Raw genomic sequence first — 20,604 nt, 5'->3', positions numbered from 1 at the left:
TTTGATTCAACAAGCCAGCATACCCTTATAGTTAACAAAATGTTGAAATGAGACTTAAGAGAATTTCTTTTGAAGCAGCGCATCTAGAAAATACCAAAGAGAATAAAACTCTTTCATTTGATTATTATTACTGATAATCATTTTAAATTATTGAGTGCTTAAGGAAAATAAATCTCTCTTCTCATGAATCGCACATCAACAAGCCCATGAGAGCAGCACACTGTGGGAGAAGCACAGCCTACTGGAATTCTTTATGACGCTTTGTATGGCTTCTTTTTTTAAAAAAAAAAAATTGCAATCTGTAAAAAAAAAAAACAACATACAAATGTTTATGATTATGTCATCTTTTAGAAATATTCACTACCAGATCAATATGCCAAAAAAATTACTGTGGTGCAATGACATGGAGCCCTGGCTTCGAAGTAAGACAGCCCCAGACATCACACAGCCTTGTCACTGATGAGCCCTGTGGACCTGATGCATCTTACCTCACAGTGTCTTTTTCCAAATTCTAGCACTTAAAAAAAAGCTTTATGTTAACTGGGTTATCACTGAAAACTTAATATGAGACATCATAAAAAATCCAAACTGCATAATGATATCAACGTGAGGAAGGTAAGTCTCTGTCCCCTCAGTGCCCGGTTTGCATGCCTGGCAATGACTACTTACCAATTTCTTTCGATCTTTTCAGAAATATTCTGTGTATATTGCAAGCATAATGCACATATATATGTGTTTGTATATGTGCATATATATTTCTAACTTTTTAAAACTTATGCCCTTACTTTATTACCCAAACATCATTGGACTATCAACAGAACACCCAGACATGTACCATAATAATTAAATTACTCATATTTGACTTTTGCCATCTTTCAATCATAAAAGACTATTGCTGCTTACCCACGTTTCAATTTTATCATCTTAAAGTATGTTTGTCAAAGTAGGTGGGTACAATATATTTCATCTAATATGTTAGCTTGATTTATAACTTTTAAATATAATATTTTCATTTGATATGAAGCTTCAATTTATATCTTTGACTAGGTCATGCAAGTATCAGGAGCAGATCTTACAAATGTCATGATTATGAATGTCCTGAAGAGCCATTTTTTGTGGAGCATTTGTTTGTGAAAAGTTGATGTGTAGACTTGGAGGTCATAAAGTCACTGTTTCTGATTATCTTTCCATTTCACTTTGACTTACTGTAACACACACTTTACTATTTTTAAAATTGTTTTAATTGACAAAGAAAGATTATATATTTGTCATATACAACAGGATGGTTTGAAATATATACACATTGTGGAATGGCTCAATTGAGCTAATTAACATTTGTACTACTTCACATACTTGTCATTTTTTGTGGTATGAACACTTAAAATCTTCTCTTAGCAATTTTCAAAATGCAATACATTGTTATTAGCTATAGTCACCTTGTTGTACAATAGACCTCTTGAATTTATAACCTCCTGTCTAACTGAAATTTTGTATACTTTGACCAACATCTCTCCAACCACCCCACCCCACCAGCCCCTGGTAACCACCATTCTATCCTCTACTTCTATAGAATTTAACTGTTTTTTTTTTTAATTCCACATATAAGTGATACCATATATATGTATGCATATGCATTATGCCTGGCATTAAGCTGGTATTTCTGTGCCTTACTTATTTTACCTAGCATAATGTCTTCCCAGTTCAACCATGTTGTCACAAATGATAGGATTTCCTTCTTTTTTAAGGCTGAATAGCATTCAGTTGTGAATATATATCACATTTTCATTATCTACTCATTTGTTGATGGATACAGGTTGAGTTCATATTTTGGCTGTTGTGAATAATGCTGTAGTGAACATGCAAATATCTCTTCAACATACTGATTTAATTTCCTTTGTATATATGCCTAGTTGACTGCTGGATCATATGGTAGTTCTATTTTTAGTTTTTTGAAGAACCTCCATACTGTTTTCCATAGTGGCTGTACTAATTTACATTCCTACTAACAGTGTACAAGGTTTCCTTTTTCTCTATATCCTTGCCAACACTTATCTTTCATCTTTTTGATAATAGCCATTCTAATTTAACAGTATGAAGTGATTATTGTAGCTTTAATTTGCATTTCTCTAATGATTAGTGATATTGAGCATTTTTTTCATATACTTGTTGGCCATTCCTACGTCTTCTTATAAGAAATATCTATTCAGGTCATTTGCGCATTTTTGAATTGGGCTATTTGTTTTCTTGCTATTCAGTTGTTTGAGTTCCTTTTTTATTTTTAATATTAACCTATTATCAGATGTGTGGTTTGCAAATGTTTTCTCCCATTCTGTAGGCTATCTCTTCACTGTGTTGTTTCTTTTGCTGTGCTGAAACTTTTTAGTTTGACATAATCTCATTTGTCTATTTTTACTTCTGCCTATGCTTTTGGGGTCATATCTAAAAAAGCATTGACTATTGCTGATAATGGGTTAGCTACAAAAAAAAAAAATAAATAATAAAAAATAAAAAAGCATTGCCCAAACCAATTCAGGAGCTTTTCCCTTATGTTTTCTTATAGCAGTTTTTATAATATTAATATCAGGTCTTATGTTTATGCATTTAATCCATTTTGAGTTGATTTTTATATGTGGTGTAAGATAAGAGTCTAATTTCATTCTTCTACATGTAGATATCCAGTTTTTCTAGCACCATTTATTGAACACTGTCCTTTTCCCATTGTGTATTCTTTCTCACCTTTGTTGAAAATCAACTGACCAAAAATGTATGGGTTTATTTCTGAGCTCTCTATTCTGTTCCATTGGTCCATGTGTCTGTTTTTATGCCAGTACTGTGCTATTTTGATTACTATAGCTTTGTAGAAGATTTTGAAGTCAGGTAATGTGATGCTTCCACAGCTTTGTTCTTTTTGCTCAAGATTGCTTTGGCTACTCTGGGTCTTTTGTGGTTCCACATCAATTTTAGGATTTTTTTTTCTATTTCTGTGAAAAAATGTTTTTGGAATTTTGATAAGAATTGTATTAAATCTGTAGATTGCTTTGGGCAGTATGTACATTTTAACAATATTAATTCTTCTAATCAATGGACACAGGATTTATCTTTCCATTTATTTGTGTCTTCTTCAATGTTTTCCATCATTATTTTATAGTTTTCAATGTACAGGTTTTTCATCTCTTCTACAGAGGTGAAATTGGTTAAATTTTTCCTAATCATTTTATTTTATTTTTTAGCTATTCTGAATGGGATTGTTTTCATGATTACTTTTCTGGATAGTTTATCATTAGTGTATAGAAATGCTACTGATTTTTGTATTTTGATTTTGTATCTTGTGACTTTATTCTAACAGTTTTTCTTGGAGTCTTTAGGTTTTCTATATATAAGATCATGTCATCTACAAAGACAATTTAACGTCTTTCTTTCCAATTTGGATGTCCAGTACTATGTTGAATAGAAGTGATGAGAATGGACATCTTCATCTTGTTCCTGATCTTAGAGAAAAAGCTTTCAACTTTTCACCATTGACTATGATGTTAACTGTGGGTTTGTCATATGTGGCTTTTATTGTGTTGCAGCATGTTTATTCCATACCTAATTTGTTAAGAGGGGGTTTTTTTGTCATAAAATGATGTTGAATTTTGTCAAATGCTTTTTCTGCATCTACTGAGATGATAATATGGTTTTTGTCCTTCATTCTGTTAATATGGTATATTGTTTTTATAGATTTATGTATTTTAAATCACTCTTGTATTCCTGGGATAAATTTCACTTGATCATGGTGAATGATTCTTTTAATGTGTCATTGAATTTGGTTTGCTACTATTTTGTGGAGAATTTTTGCATCTATGTTCATCAGGGATATTGGCCTGTGATTTTCTTTTCTTACAGTGTCCTTTTCTGGCTTTAAAATAAAAGTAATGCTGACCTTGTGAAATGAGTTTGGAAGTATTCCTCCTTCTTCAGTTTCCTGTAAGAGATTGATGATTGGTATTTGTTCTATAAATGTTTGGTAGAATTCAGCAGTAAAGCCATCAGGTTCTGTGCTTTTCTTTGATGAGAAACTTTTTATTACTGATTCAATCTCCTTACTCATTATTGGTTTGTTCAGATTTTCTATTTCTTTACAATTCAGTCTTGGTAGGTTCTATGTGTCCAGGAATTTATTCATTTCTTCTAGATGATCCAATTTGTTGGCATGTAATTGTGTATAGTAGTCTCATGATACTTTGCATTTCTGTGGTATCAGTTGTAATGTCTCCTCTTTCATTTCTGATTTTATTTGAGTCTTCTTGGGTTTTTTTCTTAGGTTAGCTAAAGGTTTGTCAATTTTGTTTATCTTTTCAAACAAACAATTTTTAGTTTTGTTGATATTTTCTATTGTTTTTCTAGTCTCTATTTCACTTATTTCTGCTCTGATCTTTGTTATTTCTTTCCTTCTATTAATACTGACTTGAGGCTTAGTTTGTTCTTCTTTTTTTAGTTTCTTGAAGTGTAATGTTAGGTTGTTTGTTTGAAATCTTTCTTCTTTTTTGATGTAAGCATTTGTTGCTATAAACTTCCCTCTTAGAATTGCTTTTGCTACATGCCATAAGTATTGGTGTGTGGTGTTTATATTTTCATTTGCCTCAAGGTATTTTTTAATTTTCATTTTCATTTCTTCTTGGACTCATTCATTGGTTGTTCAGGATCATATTGGTTAATTTTCATGTAATTGTGAATTTTCCAAAATACCTCCTGCTACTGATTTACCACTGTGGTTAGAAAAAATACTTGATATGATTTCAATCTTCTTAAGTTTGTGGCTTAACATGTGTTCTATTCCAGAGTGTTCTATCCCAATGTTATTTGTGCACTTAAGAAGGATGTGTGTTTTGCTGCTGTTGGATGGAATGTTCTGTGTATGTTTGCTAAGTCCATTTGATCTAACGTTTAGTTTAAGTCTGATGTTTCCTTATTGATTTTCTGTCTGTATGCTCTGTCCATTCCTGAAAGTAGGGTATTGAAGTTCCCAACTATTATAGTATTATAGTCTATCTCCCCTTTCATATCTGTAAACATTTGCTTTGTATATTAAGTACTACAATGTTAGGTGCATATATATTTGTTGTTACATCCTCTTGATGAACTGACCCCTTTCTCACTATATAATGACATCTTTGTCTCATTTTACAGTTTTTTACTTAACATTTTATCTGATATAAGTATACCTACCCCTGCTCACTTTTGGTTTCCATTTGCATGGAATATCTTTTTTTATCCCTTTACTTTCAGTCTATGTGTGTCCTTAAATGTGAAGTGAGGGGGCAGGTTACAGTCGAATCTTTTTGTTTTTGTTTTTAATCCATTCAGCTACTCTTCACATTCAAGGTAATTATTGACAGATAAAGACTTACCACTGCCATTTTATTAATTGTTTTCTGGTTATTTTATAGGTCTTTGTTCCTTTCTTCTTTTTTTTTGTTGTATCTCTTTGTGATTAGGTAATTTTCTCTAGTTAAATGCTTTGATTTCCTACTTTTCACCTTTCATTTTTGCTTTGTGGTTACCATACGAATTATATAAAACATCTTATAACATATATATTTTAAACTGATAACTTAACTTTGATTGTAGGCAAAAACTACACTTTTATCAACCCTCCCCAACATTTTGTTTTCAATTTGACAACTTACACCTTTTTTATATCATGTAACAAATTATTGTGGCTATATTTTTAACAATAATACTAAAGATATAAATGATTTATACATCATTATTACAGTATTAGAGACTTCGGACTTTGTGTACTTATTTTTACTAGTGAGTTTTATACTTTCATATGTGTTCATATTACTAACATTTAATTGTGGAATACAACACATAAAGCAAACATAAAAACAGTGTTAAGCCTAATAAATTAACATAAACCACTCATCTGTGTAAATATTACACAGGTCAAGAAACAACATCTCATAAGCTTGTAGCTCTGACTTGGGCAGTGCAAACGCAATATATGTAAACTAAACATTTATAACCTTGTAAAATTTTGAAATAAAAAAAAATAAAGTCCAAAGTCTTATTTAAATATTATCTAAATGAGATATGGGTGAGCTAGACCCAAGGTACAATTAATCCTATGGCAAAATTCTCCAGCTGTGAACATACAAAACCAAATAAGTTATGTGTTTCCAAAATACAATCGTGGGAGACAGGCATAGGAAAGATATTCCCATTCCAAAAGGGAGAAAATAGAAGGAAGAAAGGGTGATGGGTCCCAAACAAGTCCAAAACCTAGGAAGGCAAATTCCACTGGATCTCAAAGCTTGAGAATAATCCTCTCTGGCTCAGTGTCCTGCCTTCGAGGCCCACTGGGGTGGCAGCATCATCCCCACAGCTCTATAGGGTGTCCCTGTCCCTGTCCCTGTGATGTCCTACTGTATCACTCTAGGTAAGGATCCTGCCCCCATGGCTCTGCTAGGCCTGAGTCTACTAGGTGGTCCTGCCTTCAAGGATCTGGGTGGAGATTGTCTGCTGAAACTGAGGTGATGGCCCTGATGGTCTCTGAATCTCTTCTGGGGTCATTTTTCCCTCTTCTTGAAGAATAGCGCACATTTGCAGCTGAATAGCTCTATTGTCCTATCCTGTCAAATTCAAGAAGTTCAATAGCCTTTCCTGATTTCATCCCATCTTTGTCTCCTTCAGTTAAAATTGGCAGTGTTTCTGTTCATATAATCCCATAAACACTATCTGTTCATCACACCCTTTGTGTTTTACCAGAACAAGCTTTCTCGTTTTTTACGACATGAATAGGCTGAGAATTTTCCAAATCTTCAAATTCTGGTTTCTTTTTGCTTAACAATTCCTTCCTCAATTTATCTCTTTCCTTTTGCATTTTGTTATAAGCAGTCAGGAGGAACCAAGTTACTCCTTCAATACTTTGCTTAGAAATATCCTCAGGTAAATACCCAATTTTATTGCTTGCAAGTTCTATCTTCCACGAAACAGTAGAACACACTTCAGTCAAATTCTCTGCCACTTTATAACAAGGTTTACCTTCCCTTCAGTTTCTAATAACATATTCCACATGACTAACTGAGACCTTACCAGAATCACCCTTAATGTTCATATGTATAGCATGCACCTCAAAACTCTTCCAGCCTCTACCCATTACCCAGTTCCAAAGCCATTCCCACTTGTTTAGGTGTTTGTTCCAGTAGCACCCCACTCCAGGGGCCAAAATCTGTCTTAGTTAGTTGGGGTTGCCATAATAAATTACCATAGACTGGATGGATTAAACAATAGAAATTCAGTTTTCTCACCATTGTGAAGAAGTCCATAATAGTAAACACAGTTATTTTAAAGTCTATGTCTAATAATTTCAATATTTTAGATCCCTTTAATTCTATTTCTGTCATATGTTGTTTCTGCTGCTGCTTGTTCAAGTCGTCATGTCTCCTCATGTACCTGAATATTCCTGATTGTGTTCTAGGAATTGTATATGAAAATTGCTTCTTGTGAAAATAAAGTGAGGTCTAGAATGACATTAACTTTTCTCTAAGGAGCAATAAGTTTTATTTCTGACAGGTTCTTTGAGGCAATAGGAATGAAAGATTACCTTAATTCAATTTCTGGGATTGAGATTTTTTTTAGATCATTCAGATGATTAGAAGCTAAACTGTAGTACATGCCAGTGATAATTCACTTCCAGTTCACCCTTACTACTAGGGCACACCCTTTAGAGTCCATACCCAAATTGAGGGGGTTTATCAGGGCCTCAAGCTTTTCTCCAGTTTTTTGTCCCCCTAGTTTTGTGAAACTTTTAAAAGCATTGCTCAGCCTTCTGGCCACATTTTCTAGAATTGACATATTCACCCAGGAGAAAAATGACTCCAAATGCCAGACCCAACTCTCTGAATTTTTGTCTTCTCCTAGATTTTGGCCCAGAAATTCTTCACTATTTTATTAGCTCTTTGTGCCTTCAAGCTGATTGAAAATACATATATTTTTAAGTCAGTAGACCATGCCAGCTGCCCCTTTCCCTACACATTATTAAGTAATCTTACATTTGTCCTTCCTTCCTTTCTTCTGCAAGAAGAAAGAGGGAGGACATACTTTGGGGGCAACTAAGCATCACTTTCCAACCATTTAATTTATTGGTTTATCACTTTTGCTGAGTGTCTGCAGTTAGCCTAACAACTGGATTTTTTTTTTGTAACTAGATTTTATAATTATCATATATGCTTTACATAGGTTTCAATGAAATGTACTTTATTTTCACTAAGTATAAAATAGAAGATGATTTTTGTACTCCTCTAGCTTGATTTCACTGGTCACCATGGATAGAGCAGGCATCATAATCAGAAGTAAATGCAGATTTATTCAATTCAAATTGTGTAAATTATTAATCTTATTAAATTTGCATATCAGAAAAATGACTACCCCAACCCTGAGGCTTACTTTTATCATAATAATAAGGCAAAATACTTTGGTCTTTGAATTTATATTTTATAGATAATATATAACATTATAGGTAAATACATGGCTTAAGGCCGGGTATGGAGGCTCATGCCTATAATCTTAACACTTTGGGAGGCCGAAGCAGCACGATCACTTGAGGCCAGGAGTTCAAGACCAGCCTAAGCAACACAGTAAGATCCCGTCTCTACAAGAAAAAAAAAAAAAATTTAGCCAGGTGTGGTGGCCTGTGCCTGTAGTCCCAGCTACTCAGGAGGCTGAGGGAGGAGGATCACTTGAGCCCAGAGGTTTGAGGTTGCTGTGAACTAGGATAACACCACTGCTCTCTTGCCTAAGCAAAAGAGCAAGACACTGTCTCAAAAAATAAAATAAGAAATATATATATACCCATACATGGATTATATATATTAGAAGTTATTATATTTCATTATTAATTAAAGACAAAAGCTTTTCTACTGTAATTTACAGCCACAGCTTGATATTTAAGAATCAATTTGCCAGTTTACTCTCTGCTGTCTTAATTAACTTCCCCCTCACCTTAACCCTCCTTCCATAATCCCCTTTGATTGAGACTTAAGGTGACAATAGATTCCCCTACAGAAGGTCTTTCAGTAACATGTTCATGGACAAACCTCAAGTGAAGGGAAATTAGTTGTATAAGATCATACAGTTAGTAGCAGAGCTGGCTAAGACCCAAACCTCCTGAATGCTAAGCTAAACTTTCTCCCTAGCCTTGATACTTTCCCCTAATCTGAAAGTTAGCACACCCTTGAGGCAAAATAGCAAAAGATGTGCCTCTCCCATGGAAGGGTTAAGGCAGAAGGTACAGGCAAAGTTCACTCCGTTTCCACTTCTCATGAGAATTTTAGTTTCAATGGACTCTCTAGGTTTGTCTTCCTAGTAACCTGATAAGGGAGTGTGTATCAACTATGTTACTAAGCAATTTTAACTACTTAAGGTAAAAATGACCCCTGATTGGTAAACTGCATCCGGTCTGGGAGGATTATAAACTACGATTAATACCTACTAGGAACCCACAGCTTTTTGAGTTTCTGTGACTGTGATGACTTCTGTAACAGGGCAAATCCATTGTGGGGACTCTGGAAGCTATGCCTTGAAATTATTACAAGAGATTCTGGCCCCTGGGGTATGAGGCTTTTAAGCCAGGGCAGCTCCTGTACCCACTCCATGTGAGTATTTTTTCCTTGTACCTGAGCTCTGTAACCTGGGGTCTAAGAAAATAGCTATGTGTTCTGTGTGTATATGGCAAGGGTTCCTACAGGAAGAGAAACTTCTGAGGTTGCCTTGCTGGAAGCTGTGTTTCCTGTCTTATATCTTTCTAAGTAGATTGTGCCAAATGTGGCCTATGTTAGTCTTGTGAGTGTGAACGTTTAGCTGAGCCTAAGACCAAGCCCCGGTGAGCATTACAGAAAGAGTCTGGGCTAGAGTGGGCAGGCTCTGTGTCTCACGCTGTGCTTACGACCAGCACAATGCCTTCTACTTCTATAAGGACAAGGCTTTTTAATGATGCTGACACAGTCTGTAGCTTTATTTATGATGGGGTACAATCCCTGCTAAGAGAACTCATACAAGTAATCTGTAGTTCTATTTTCTGGATCACAAGAATCCAATTGCTATAATTTCAACTCTAATTTTCTTATAATTTTGATAGTAGATGCTACAACCTAGATGAAATGTGCCAATTTTAAATACTTCATTTTCTTAAACAATAAACAATCTTTTTGCATTTTCATGATGCTGTTTTTCCTCCTCTCTCTCTGCATCCTTCCAGATGGAAAATTAAACTCACCTTAGCTGTTTTCCTCATTTTGAGTTTCTTCCTCAGGTAAGATGTCAGCCTCTGAGACCTCATCTTGCTGTTGCTCAGTTACTCTCTTTTGGAGCATGGCTTCCGTGTGCTGGTGGATGATCTGATGGGCTGCAAGAATATGTTTCCGCTGTGCGTTCCTCACTGTGCCAAAGTGACAGAAGAATTTTTATTCTGAAAGTCTGAATGAGACCATCCCCAAATGTTTTTAAAAGAGTACCGATCAGAATGACAATTTTGCAAACTTCATTATTTTCTGACTTAGGGCTGATTGGGTTAAATAAAAATTATCTGTTCTCTTCTTTAGAAGGACACCTCCTAGAGGTAAACCAAACCCAAGTCTTACTTCTTGCTGCTCCCTCTGTTCCCAGTTTTTAGTTTAGCCCATCACACTGCTCCCTACCAGGCTGGCTTCCATCCCCCTCCTCAGCAGCTGCCCGGCCTGCAGTGCCTGCACTCCAATTCCTACCCTTGTGGCAAAGCCCAGATTGAGTTCTAGCTCCTCCAGGAAGCTCCTCCTCTGATTCTGTCAGCCCATGTTTACCACTTACGACACTTGAATTTGTATAAAGCATTCACATGAGTTACATTTTGTTTTCTACCTAGATTGTAAACAAATAAAAAATAAAGGCCTTGTCTCATACTTTCAATATGGAGGGCACTTGATAGATAACAAGTTTCTGAGCTCATGGCTTTAGAACGTGGCCCTAGTTCCAAATTCTAAGAATATTTATTATCAAGGCTTAGTAAAGAAAATACTAAGCATCTAAGCCCTATGGAAAGGAGTAGTGATAATGATGATGATGATGATGATGATGATGATGTTAGCAGTTAGCATTTGTCCTTGCTTTGTGCCAGGCACTGTTTTAAACAGTTATGTACAATTATTCATTTAATCCTCCTACAATTCTAAAATAGAATATTATTAATATCTTCATTTTCAGAAGAAGAAACATAGACACAGAGAGTTTGGGTAATTTATCCAAAGCCATACAGCTAGTAAAGGACAGTAAGAGGTACTGGGGTTCTTTGCTATTCAGGTATCTACTAGTTTACACAGGGTAATTCACACAGCACCTGTTGGCACTCTACAGTAGTATGGCTGAAAGAGTGTGGGTTTGGGATATTTTCAAGCCTGCAAGTTGGGTCCAAGCACTAATTTCCTGAATTAAAAATGAGAACACACTTACAGCTGTTGTAAGATATCACGATAATGTACATTTTAAAATGCTTAGTGCACTGACTGGGACTTAGCATGCATTTAAAATTTGGCAGTTATTATTATCATATATCTATAAACAGGCCTTTTTAAGAGCTTGCCAATGATCCATCATCTTCTTAAAAAGTAAGATATCACAAAGTGGTCTGTATATATCTTAATTTGGGGTAAAGAGTATATACAGTACACATGGTTCTCTTAGTTAAAAAAAACAAAAAGCCCCATCCATATGGCTTTTCTGATTTGGCATAAATATAAAGGGAAGAGGCTAAGGACTAGTCCAACTTGCCCACAGACAAGTCCTATTGGATTCCTTCGGCTCCAGTTCCTCCCCAAATCCTTTCCCTGAGCCCCAGGAGAAGTTAGGGGGTGGATATCAAACTAGTGGGATCTTAAACCTGCTGTTTGCCCCTCTCCTTTAATTCCCACGGGTGGAATGGCTCTGACGCAGGTTGACCTCACTTTGGACCTAGGAGAAGTCAAAAGGAGTTGGATATTTTCTGAAGGATCTAGAAAATATAAGACCCCTTTTATAATATAACATGACACAGAAATATGTATTCACTGACATGAAAATTACATTTTATTGTTATAGGCACTGTCATACACTGTTGATACAAGTCAACCATGGTTTTATGGGACAATTTGGCAGTATCTATCAGAATGTAAAATGTGCATGCCTTATAGCCCAGCAAGCATACTGCTGGGAATTTACTCTCATAAGCATGGCCAGGATATGTGTAAAATATATTGACTGCAACACTGCTTGTAATAGGAAAATACACTGGAAACAAATTAAATGCTTATCATTAGAGGTACTGGTTTAACAATCACACCATAACCATGTAATGGTTAGATAAGCTATTTCTTTATTCTCTCGAAGTATGTTAGAACTCCACCATCCCTTTATCCCTGAGTAAGCAGTCTGCAATATTGCACACTTTCCTGCTTAAACCTGTCTAGAATTCCCTTACATAATTCTCAAAGCTTTTGAGCTGCCTGTCATTTAAATATTGGTCTGCATCCGTCCCTCTAAGATCAGGCTTGCCACCAATAGTCTCAGAATTGCAAAAGGGTCATCTTCTTTTTCTTTTTTGGACATTTTTCTCTTCTTCTCTATAAACTAAAAGCATCAATCTTTAAAAACATGCTACTTGTGACAAATTATGAATTGGGGTATTTATACTTGGATGCAGCTCCAGCAAAAATAAGCTATTTGGGGTGTGGGTGGAGCAGCAGGGTAGATTTAGACTCTCCCAGCACCCCCTGCTTTTCCAGCACCCATGGTTCACATTCCCTGCCTCAAAACGGTTGCTACAGTGTGAAAATCCTTCATATGCTCAACATTTGCTTTATGTATACACCTCTTCTGAAAATTTGGGAGCTTCCTTTTAGAGAAGGAAGTCAAGCTTATTAGAACTGCATCCCACACACACTAGAGGTGGTTATGTTCTGGAATGAGGTGGCATGAAGAGAACTTGACAAGCTCTGGAATAAGGAAACTCAGTGATTCCCCTTCAGAAATTTCCCCATACCTCTATTTAGTTTGAAATATCTGGAATACTGAGATCTTTAGATCTTTCAGAAAATACTAAAGTAAAGCATTTATATTGGCTTACCTTTTTCTTTGACAAAGTCTTTTTGCACCTCTGGGATCAGAAAACTATAAACCAACTCAGCAACAATCTCCTCTGACTGAAGATGAGTTCGACTAAAAAATAAAAGATAAACTATTTCCTTTAGTTCCTTACTTGAGCTCCTGACTTATGCTTAGATCTTCCTTGCTGTGTAAGCAACTCCACTGCTCAAATCCCACCATCACTTTTTTCCTTGATTAAGTGATCTGAAACAACATATTCCTGGCAAGCTTGTTAAATGCCAAGGAAAATTTGGATTTGAGTCTATCCTTCATTTAACCTGCCTGCCAGGGAGGGAATGTTAGAAATACAGCTTATACATGGACACCAGAAACCTTGGATGAAATCCAGGTAATGGCACACACACAGATTCACATTGCTTTCATGCTTCCGAGTATTCTTAAAGTAATACGGAAGTAATCCAGACTGCAGAGCATAATGAAAAATACAATTCCCAATGTTCCTACCATACAAAGGTACAGGTGGGTTGACTTCTAAACAGTTATACTAATAAAACAGTGGACACTAAAGCATGAGTTATATATTTGTTTCTCCCTGGTAGTGAAATCTTGAGCTCTTGAGAAAATACATATGAGTACCAGTAAATGGGCTGCCCATTCTACAGTCTACTCTCTGGGTACATACCGGTTTTCTATTTCATAAGCAATGTCATTGATTTCCTCAGCTATCTTCTCAATTTCTGCCCTGGCTTGTTCTTCTGCAGTGTTCTCTTCGGTGTTCAGTATTATGTTTTCCAGGTAGGAGGATACAGTACTTTGGTGAACTTTAATTACCTGAAAAACCCCCAAATACCCAACTTATTCAGAACAGGAATGCTATTGTAAATAAACATTGATTGACTATTTTTTTTTTTTTTTTTTTTTTTTTTGAGACAGAGTCTCGCTTTGTTGCCCAGGCTAGAGTGAGTGCCGTGGCGTCAGCCTAGCTCACAGCAACCTCAAACTCCTGGGCTCGAGTGATCCTTCTGCCTCAGCCTCCCGGGTAGCTGGGACTACAGGCATGCGCCACCATGCCCGGCTAATTTTTTATATATATATCAGTTGGCCAATTAATTTCTTTCTATTTATAGTAGAGACGGGGTCTCGCTCTTGCTCAGGCTGGTTTTGAACTCCTGACCTTGAGCAATCCGCCCGCCTCGGCCTCCCAAGAGCTAGGATTACAGGCGTGAGCCACAGCGCCCGGCCTATTTTTTTTTTTTTTTTTTTTTTTTTTTTTTGCAAATACAGTTCATTCATTACGTCAATAGACCCTTCACTAATCACTCCTTTTCTTTACCGTCTAATCAGTTTGTTTGTTCATCCACCTACCTACTCACTCTGGGCAGCCCCTACCCATTTAGCCCATTCTAGAACTGTGGATCTTACTTGCGAGTGGGCAATACAGCACTGCAAAAAGGTCACAGGCTTCAGAGTCAATAACCCTGGTTCGGATCCTAGCTTTGTTCTTACTATCAGTGTGACTTGGTTAAAAAACCTACCTGTAGCAAAGGCTAGGAAGTATTTCCCAATGTCTTTCTCTCCTTCCCCCTAAATAATAGAACTCCTGGATTTTAGCTAGGCAAACAGGTGCCTAGAAGAATAAAGACTACATTTCCTAGCACCCATAGAATCTGGATATGGCCATATGACCAAGTTACGACTAAGAGAATACATAAAAAAGTTATATGTGCAACTTCCAGAAAGAAAGAATTCTTAAAGGGAAAGACCAGACTTCTTTTCTTTCTCTTTTCATTTCTCATTTCACAGGGACATGCTGGAATGGGAAGATACATGTTAGCGATATTAGGTAGGGGATAGTAAGTTCTGGTTTGCCAATAATTTCTAAATCTCAGTAACTTTTCAAAGAAGTGTGTTAAGATGATAGGAAGCTAGAATATAAATTACAGTCGTGTGCCATTTTGATCAACAACGGACCACATATATGACAGTGGTCCCAGAAGATAATAATGGAGCTAAAAATCCATACCACCTGGTGACATTGTAACCCTAATAACATCTTAGCACAACATATTACTCATGTGTTTGTGGTGATGTTGGTGTAATGATGACTACTACACTGTCAGTCATATCAAAGTGTAGCACATATAATTATGTATATAGTACATAATACCTGATAATGATAATGAATGCCTATGTTGCTGGTTTATGTATTTACTACTGTGTTTCCCCCAAAATAAGACCTACCCATAAAATAAGCCCTAGCAGGATTTCTAAGCATTTGCACAATATAAGTAAGCCCTACCCCAAAAACAAGACCTAGTGATGGGCGTGGCTATGCAGCATATCTGCACATCCCATGCATTTCGTCGCGGAGCAGTAAAGAAGATGAGCAGCCCTTCTCATCTGCCCCATGAGAGCTCTACTGCTCGACATGAGAGATTGGGGCCAATGGTTCTAAAGGAAATAGAGTCGCAAGAAATTCAGGATGGAATTCGGGGTTTGGAGAGTTATGATGATGTTCCAGAAGAAGACTTAACTATATTTGAATAAATGTAGATTGTTATATCATACTTAAAAAAAATAACACATCCCTTGAAAATAAGCCCTAGGGTGTCTTCTTGAGGAAAAATAAATATAAGACCTTGTCTTATTTTTGGGGAAATATGGTATAATATACTTTTTATCATTATTTTAGAATACTATTTATGCTTATATATTTTAAAAAGTTAACTGTAAAACAGCCTCAGGTAAGCCTTTCAGGACTTATTCCAGAAGAAAGCATCATTATCCTAGGAGATGACATAGCAGGTGACAGCTTTGTGTGTGTTATTGCCCCTGAAGACCTTCCAGTGGGACAAGATATGGAGGTGGAAGACAGTGATATTGATGTTCCTAACCCTGTAAAAGCCTATGCTAATGTATGTTTATGTCTTAGTTTTTAACAAAAAGTTTAAAAAGTAAAAAACAAAAGTAAAAATTTTAGAAACAGAAAAAAGCTTATAAGGATATAAAGAAAAAATACTTTTGTATAGCTGTACAGTATGTTTTAAACTATGTTATAAAAGAGTCAAGAAGTTGAAACAAATTAAAAAGTTTATAAAGTAAAAAACTTATAGTAAGCTAAGGTTAATTTATTATTGAAGAAAGAAAAAAATTTTTTTAAATAAATTCAGTGTAGCCTAAGTGTATGTTTATAAAGTCTGCAGTAGTGTACAGTAATGTCCTAGCCCTTCATGTTCACTCACCACTCACTCACCGACTCACCCCGAGCAACTCCCAATCCTGTAAGCTCCATTCATGATAAGTGCCCTATACAGGTGTATCACTTTTTATCTTTTATATTTTATGTTTACTGTACCTTTTCTATGTTTAGATACACACATACTTACCATTGTGTTACAACTGCCTACAATATTTAGTACAGTAACATGCTGTACAGGTTTGTAGCCTACGAGCAATAGTCTATACAATATAGCCTAAGTGTGTAGTGGCTACACCATATCATTTTGTGTAAATAGACCCTATGGTGTTTGCACAGCGACAAATTTGCCTAAGGATGCATTTCTCAGAACATATCTCCATCGTTGAACAAGGCGTTGACTATATTATTATAGGCTGTTACACACTGTAGATAGATGATCTGCTACTGGAATTAAAAACCTGAACTTGACAACATTATAACTCAACTTTAAGCTATATAGAGAAAGCACAATGTTTAGCTTTAATCAAAAAGTGTTTTGATTTAAAAAAAATAGACACCAAATACTGTTCATGGAGTAATACTAATTCCATGAAAACCAGGTAAATCATTAAAATCTCAGACCAAGTAGGAAGACCTCCAAATTGACATACCATATTTTTTTTTTACCTGAAGAGCTCAAAAGTATCCACATATAGATTCAGTCCTCTTAGAAAGGAATTTTTTAAAAGTTTTTGGCTGACTTTTTTCTCTTTCTCACCTTTGGTCCAGGGGACGTGCTCACACAGCCCAGCCTTGACACATTCTGGGCATGCCTGGCCATCCTGAAGTCTCGTCTGTGCCCACTTCCAAAGCAATGAGATAGCACAGCTCTCCTCTCTATTTCCTAGGGGGTCAGGGCCCTACCTGAGAGAATACACGACCCAGTGAAGTTCCCCTCTCTTAACTACAATAAAAGAGACGGTCCCCCACTCCTCACTTCCAGGTGTGTGTGTGGGGCCAACATTAGTCACAGCACAGCTCCCTTTTAGGAAATCTTTTCCACAAATCCCCTCCAATTTCAATACTCGACCTTGAGGAGGGTTAGAGTACTTTGAGATATTACTGGTTCCTAGAATTTCCTCTGAATTTGCATCTCAGTCACTTTGGAATTTCATATCCATTGTGCCTTGGTCAGCATTTTAATTTGCCAATGCGGTACATTAACTCCCAAATTTATTAATGTATTTTCAGCTAAAACCTCTCTTCTAGATCCCCTCTTGTATATCCATCTACCTCCACTTAGATGTCCCAAAGTAAATATAAACTGAATTCCATCCCTGCCCCTAAACCTAGTCCCCTCTCGACTTTCCTACCTCAGAAAATAGTACCATCATCAACAGCTGGAGGAAGCTGGATGTCATACTTGATGTCTCCCTGTCTCTCACTCTGGCCTTAACTATGTCAACAGCTGCTTCCCGGGCTCCTTGTTCCCTCTTTGTCCGCCCTGCAGCCTGTTCTCCACGTAGTAAACAAAGCAACCTGCTTAAAATGGGTCTCTGAGCCTCGTTTCCTTCCCTCATGGAACTCATTACGTTTTCTAACTCTACACTTTTGTGCATGTCACATGTTATTTAAGCTCCAGGAGACGAGGGACCATGTCTGATGTTTTCCCTTCAAAGGATCCCACAAAACCCTGGTACAGTGCTTGGCATGTAGTAGGAGCCCAACGCAGATCTGCTAAATAAAATGAAAAACAAGAACAAATGGCATTTCATGTCAAGAGGTTCCTTTGGTTTGACTCGGCTCCGTCCAGGCAGCTTCCACAAGCCGCCCCACTTGCCTCTTTGAACATCTCGTCCTCTTCCCACAGGCGCCGCTGTTCCACCTGGCGCCGGCCACTCTCCTCGGCCTCCCGCATCCTCCGCTGGCGATCGGCCAGCATGGCGAAGGCATGGATCCTCCTCTCCTCCTGCAATCGCACTAGCTCCTTGGACAGGAAGTCAAACATGTCTGCCAGCGCCCTTCCTTCCAGCCCGGCCAAATGGTTTTTGACCAGTGACTCCTTGAAAAGAATAATATAACTTTAAGGATACAAATTCCACTCTGAATGGTGATTATTAGGAAGGGTGCTGGATCACTCAGAACTCTTGAGTCAATGTACTTTCAGAATGCATTTATTTTTTATTAGAAATATTATCTCTAGATTGGTCTTATCCTGTAGGTTCTTACTAGGAGAACACAGGCATGAGAAAGTGGATTGTTTCGTCAGTCACTGTTGGATCATAGTCTTCAAATTATGAAAAGGATTTAGGAAGACATTTCTGTTAATGACCACACACAATTTTTTTCTCTCAATTTTATCTGAAAGGTAAAGTGTGTCTTCTAAGACATGAAGGGAAATGTCAAGGTTTAATAAGATAGAAGCTCCTAGAAATTCATGCATGATACTTTTAAATTTTTTAATGTCTGTCCTTTCACACAAGTTTGGGGAATTTTAAGATCTTGCATAAGATGAAAGTAGATAACCTTCAAATCTTTTAATAACTTCAAAGCCATTAACAACCATCTTTGAAATAGCCCAGGAAAAAGACTAAATGTCTATGTGATCAATTGAGGTAAAATAGGGACCCATGATGCTCTTGGCCAGGAAAAAGCCACAGTACCTATTCATGGAACCCTGTGCCCTGGCTTTGACATACAAGAAGAAAAGTGTTTAAGATGATTTATCCTTTGAAACTTTATCCCATTCCCTCTCCTATCCCCAGGTATAAGGGGAATGGACTTTTCTTCCAGTCATATGCTACTTTAGCACTCACAGTTCTCCCTCTGGGCTCAGTTCCCCTTCTGATCTATATCTGAAGGGAAGAAATATTCACTGGGGTGACAGACTGTGAAGTGTCATGGTTAACCCCAAAACCCTCATCCTCTTCCTCACCTACCTCCCAGCCCACACATACTTTCTAATCACAAAGCTCAACTTATGTGCCAGGGAGAGATGGAAAGAAAGGGCAAAACTAAGTGCATCTCACTACTTCTCACATTCATAAACAGCAGACATTCAGCCTCAGGTCACAAGTGGATTCTCTCCCTGTCTCCAGGGAGCATAAGCTCCCTCACTTGGGGGTCAGATGCAAGTTTTAAAATCCTGAGATGGCCACATGCTCATGTCTAGCCTCTCTCAGTAAGGAATGTGGGCATGCTCAGGTAGTACAATCTAATTTGAAATTAAGGAAAAATATTTAGGAAGGTGATTCTGGTGTGGTCACATCATGTAATGTATTACATAATTGGAAAGTGCACATTTTCTGCTCTGTTTTCCACAGAAATAAAAGAGAAGGAGAGAGGGAGAGGATCAGCATTGCTGAAGGTATATGTGAGGTGACCACTCCCTTAACCCCTGCATAGCATAGCGTATACAGGTGTGACTGAAGGTAAGCAGGGTGAGTTCTTGGCTAAGTGACAGGTTTTCCCATTAACTCCTCCCTTAGCTCTTAGCTGACGTGATCTCAGCCATGTGTATAGCCACTAAAAGGGATAAATGAGTTGAAAGGCCTGGGCTGGCTTAGCTCATCTGCGAAAGGCCATTATCAGAAACCTCAATAGACCAAGGAGGGCATTTTCCACCCAGAGTCTCAGGACCTAGTGCCTGCAGGGCATTCTGGACATTTCTAGGACCTTAAGGCGTCTAGATTCAAGGACTCATGTCTACATTCTCCTTTTCTCATCCCTCTGTTGGGTCTCACAGCCTGTGGCTCTCTTCCTCCCTCTCCCCACTGCAGCTCCCCCCAGCTCAGCCGCCATCCATGGTGCTGATGCCATGTAAAAAGAATAAAGCTCTGGTCATTTCTCAAGTGCCCAGGGCCCACGCAGCACCAGAGTCGTGTGTATTACTGGAGGTGGGTCATACTAACTTTGCTGTATTACTTTCTTATAACACCAAACTCTTTGCAAATTGGTTCTTTTTCAGATTGGCTCACAGAAAAGTGGGAGACGGAGTAAAAGTATATGTACACTGTGGTCAACAACATTAAAAAGTGTGTGTGTGTGTGTAGACAAACACTGGAAGGGAGCAGGAAAAACATTCACAGCAGTTGGTTTATAGCTGCAATTCATACTTTCTAATGTGTCAAATGTATCTAGGGGAAAAAAACAAAGCAAGCAATTCTCATCGGTGTCAGGTGGCACACAGCCAGGGGGTCATGATGAAAGGCACCAGATATCATGAAGTAGTAACATATTTAATACACAGTTTAACCAGCATGAGCTATATACAGCTCCAAAACTCAGAAATAAGTGTTGAATATTTTAAAATAAATCTCATTTCTTCC

At 37.3% G+C, this 20,604-nt stretch overlaps 1 protein-coding gene across 1 annotated transcript in view; it reads right to left on the bottom strand.

The window, feature by feature from the left end:
• Positions 1-357: 357 nt before the first annotated feature.
• The window catches only part of CFAP91 (cilia and flagella associated protein 91), a 60,499-nt gene continuing 40,252 nt past the window's right edge, over positions 358-20,604 (bottom strand). The window contains exons 14-18 of the mRNA XM_012780565.3: positions 18,117-18,338; positions 13,781-13,929; positions 13,118-13,209; positions 10,262-10,423; positions 358-8,638 (exon numbers count right to left, since the gene is read on the bottom strand). Of these exons, the coding sequence (XP_012636019.1) occupies positions 10,263-10,423; positions 13,118-13,209; positions 13,781-13,929; positions 18,117-18,338 (624 nt within the window). The 3' untranslated portion in view covers positions 358-8,638; position 10,262. The remainder of the gene's footprint in view (positions 8,639-10,261; positions 10,424-13,117; positions 13,210-13,780; positions 13,930-18,116; positions 18,339-20,604) is intronic.

The sequence above is a fragment of the Microcebus murinus genome, chromosome 1 (genome assembly GCF_040939455.1).
Source record: "Microcebus murinus isolate Inina chromosome 1, M.murinus_Inina_mat1.0, whole genome shotgun sequence".
Lineage (NCBI taxonomy): Eukaryota > Metazoa > Chordata > Mammalia > Primates > Cheirogaleidae > Microcebus > Microcebus murinus.
The sequence above is the reverse complement of the archived record's forward strand: the minus strand, read 5'-3'. Positions and strand labels throughout refer to the sequence as shown.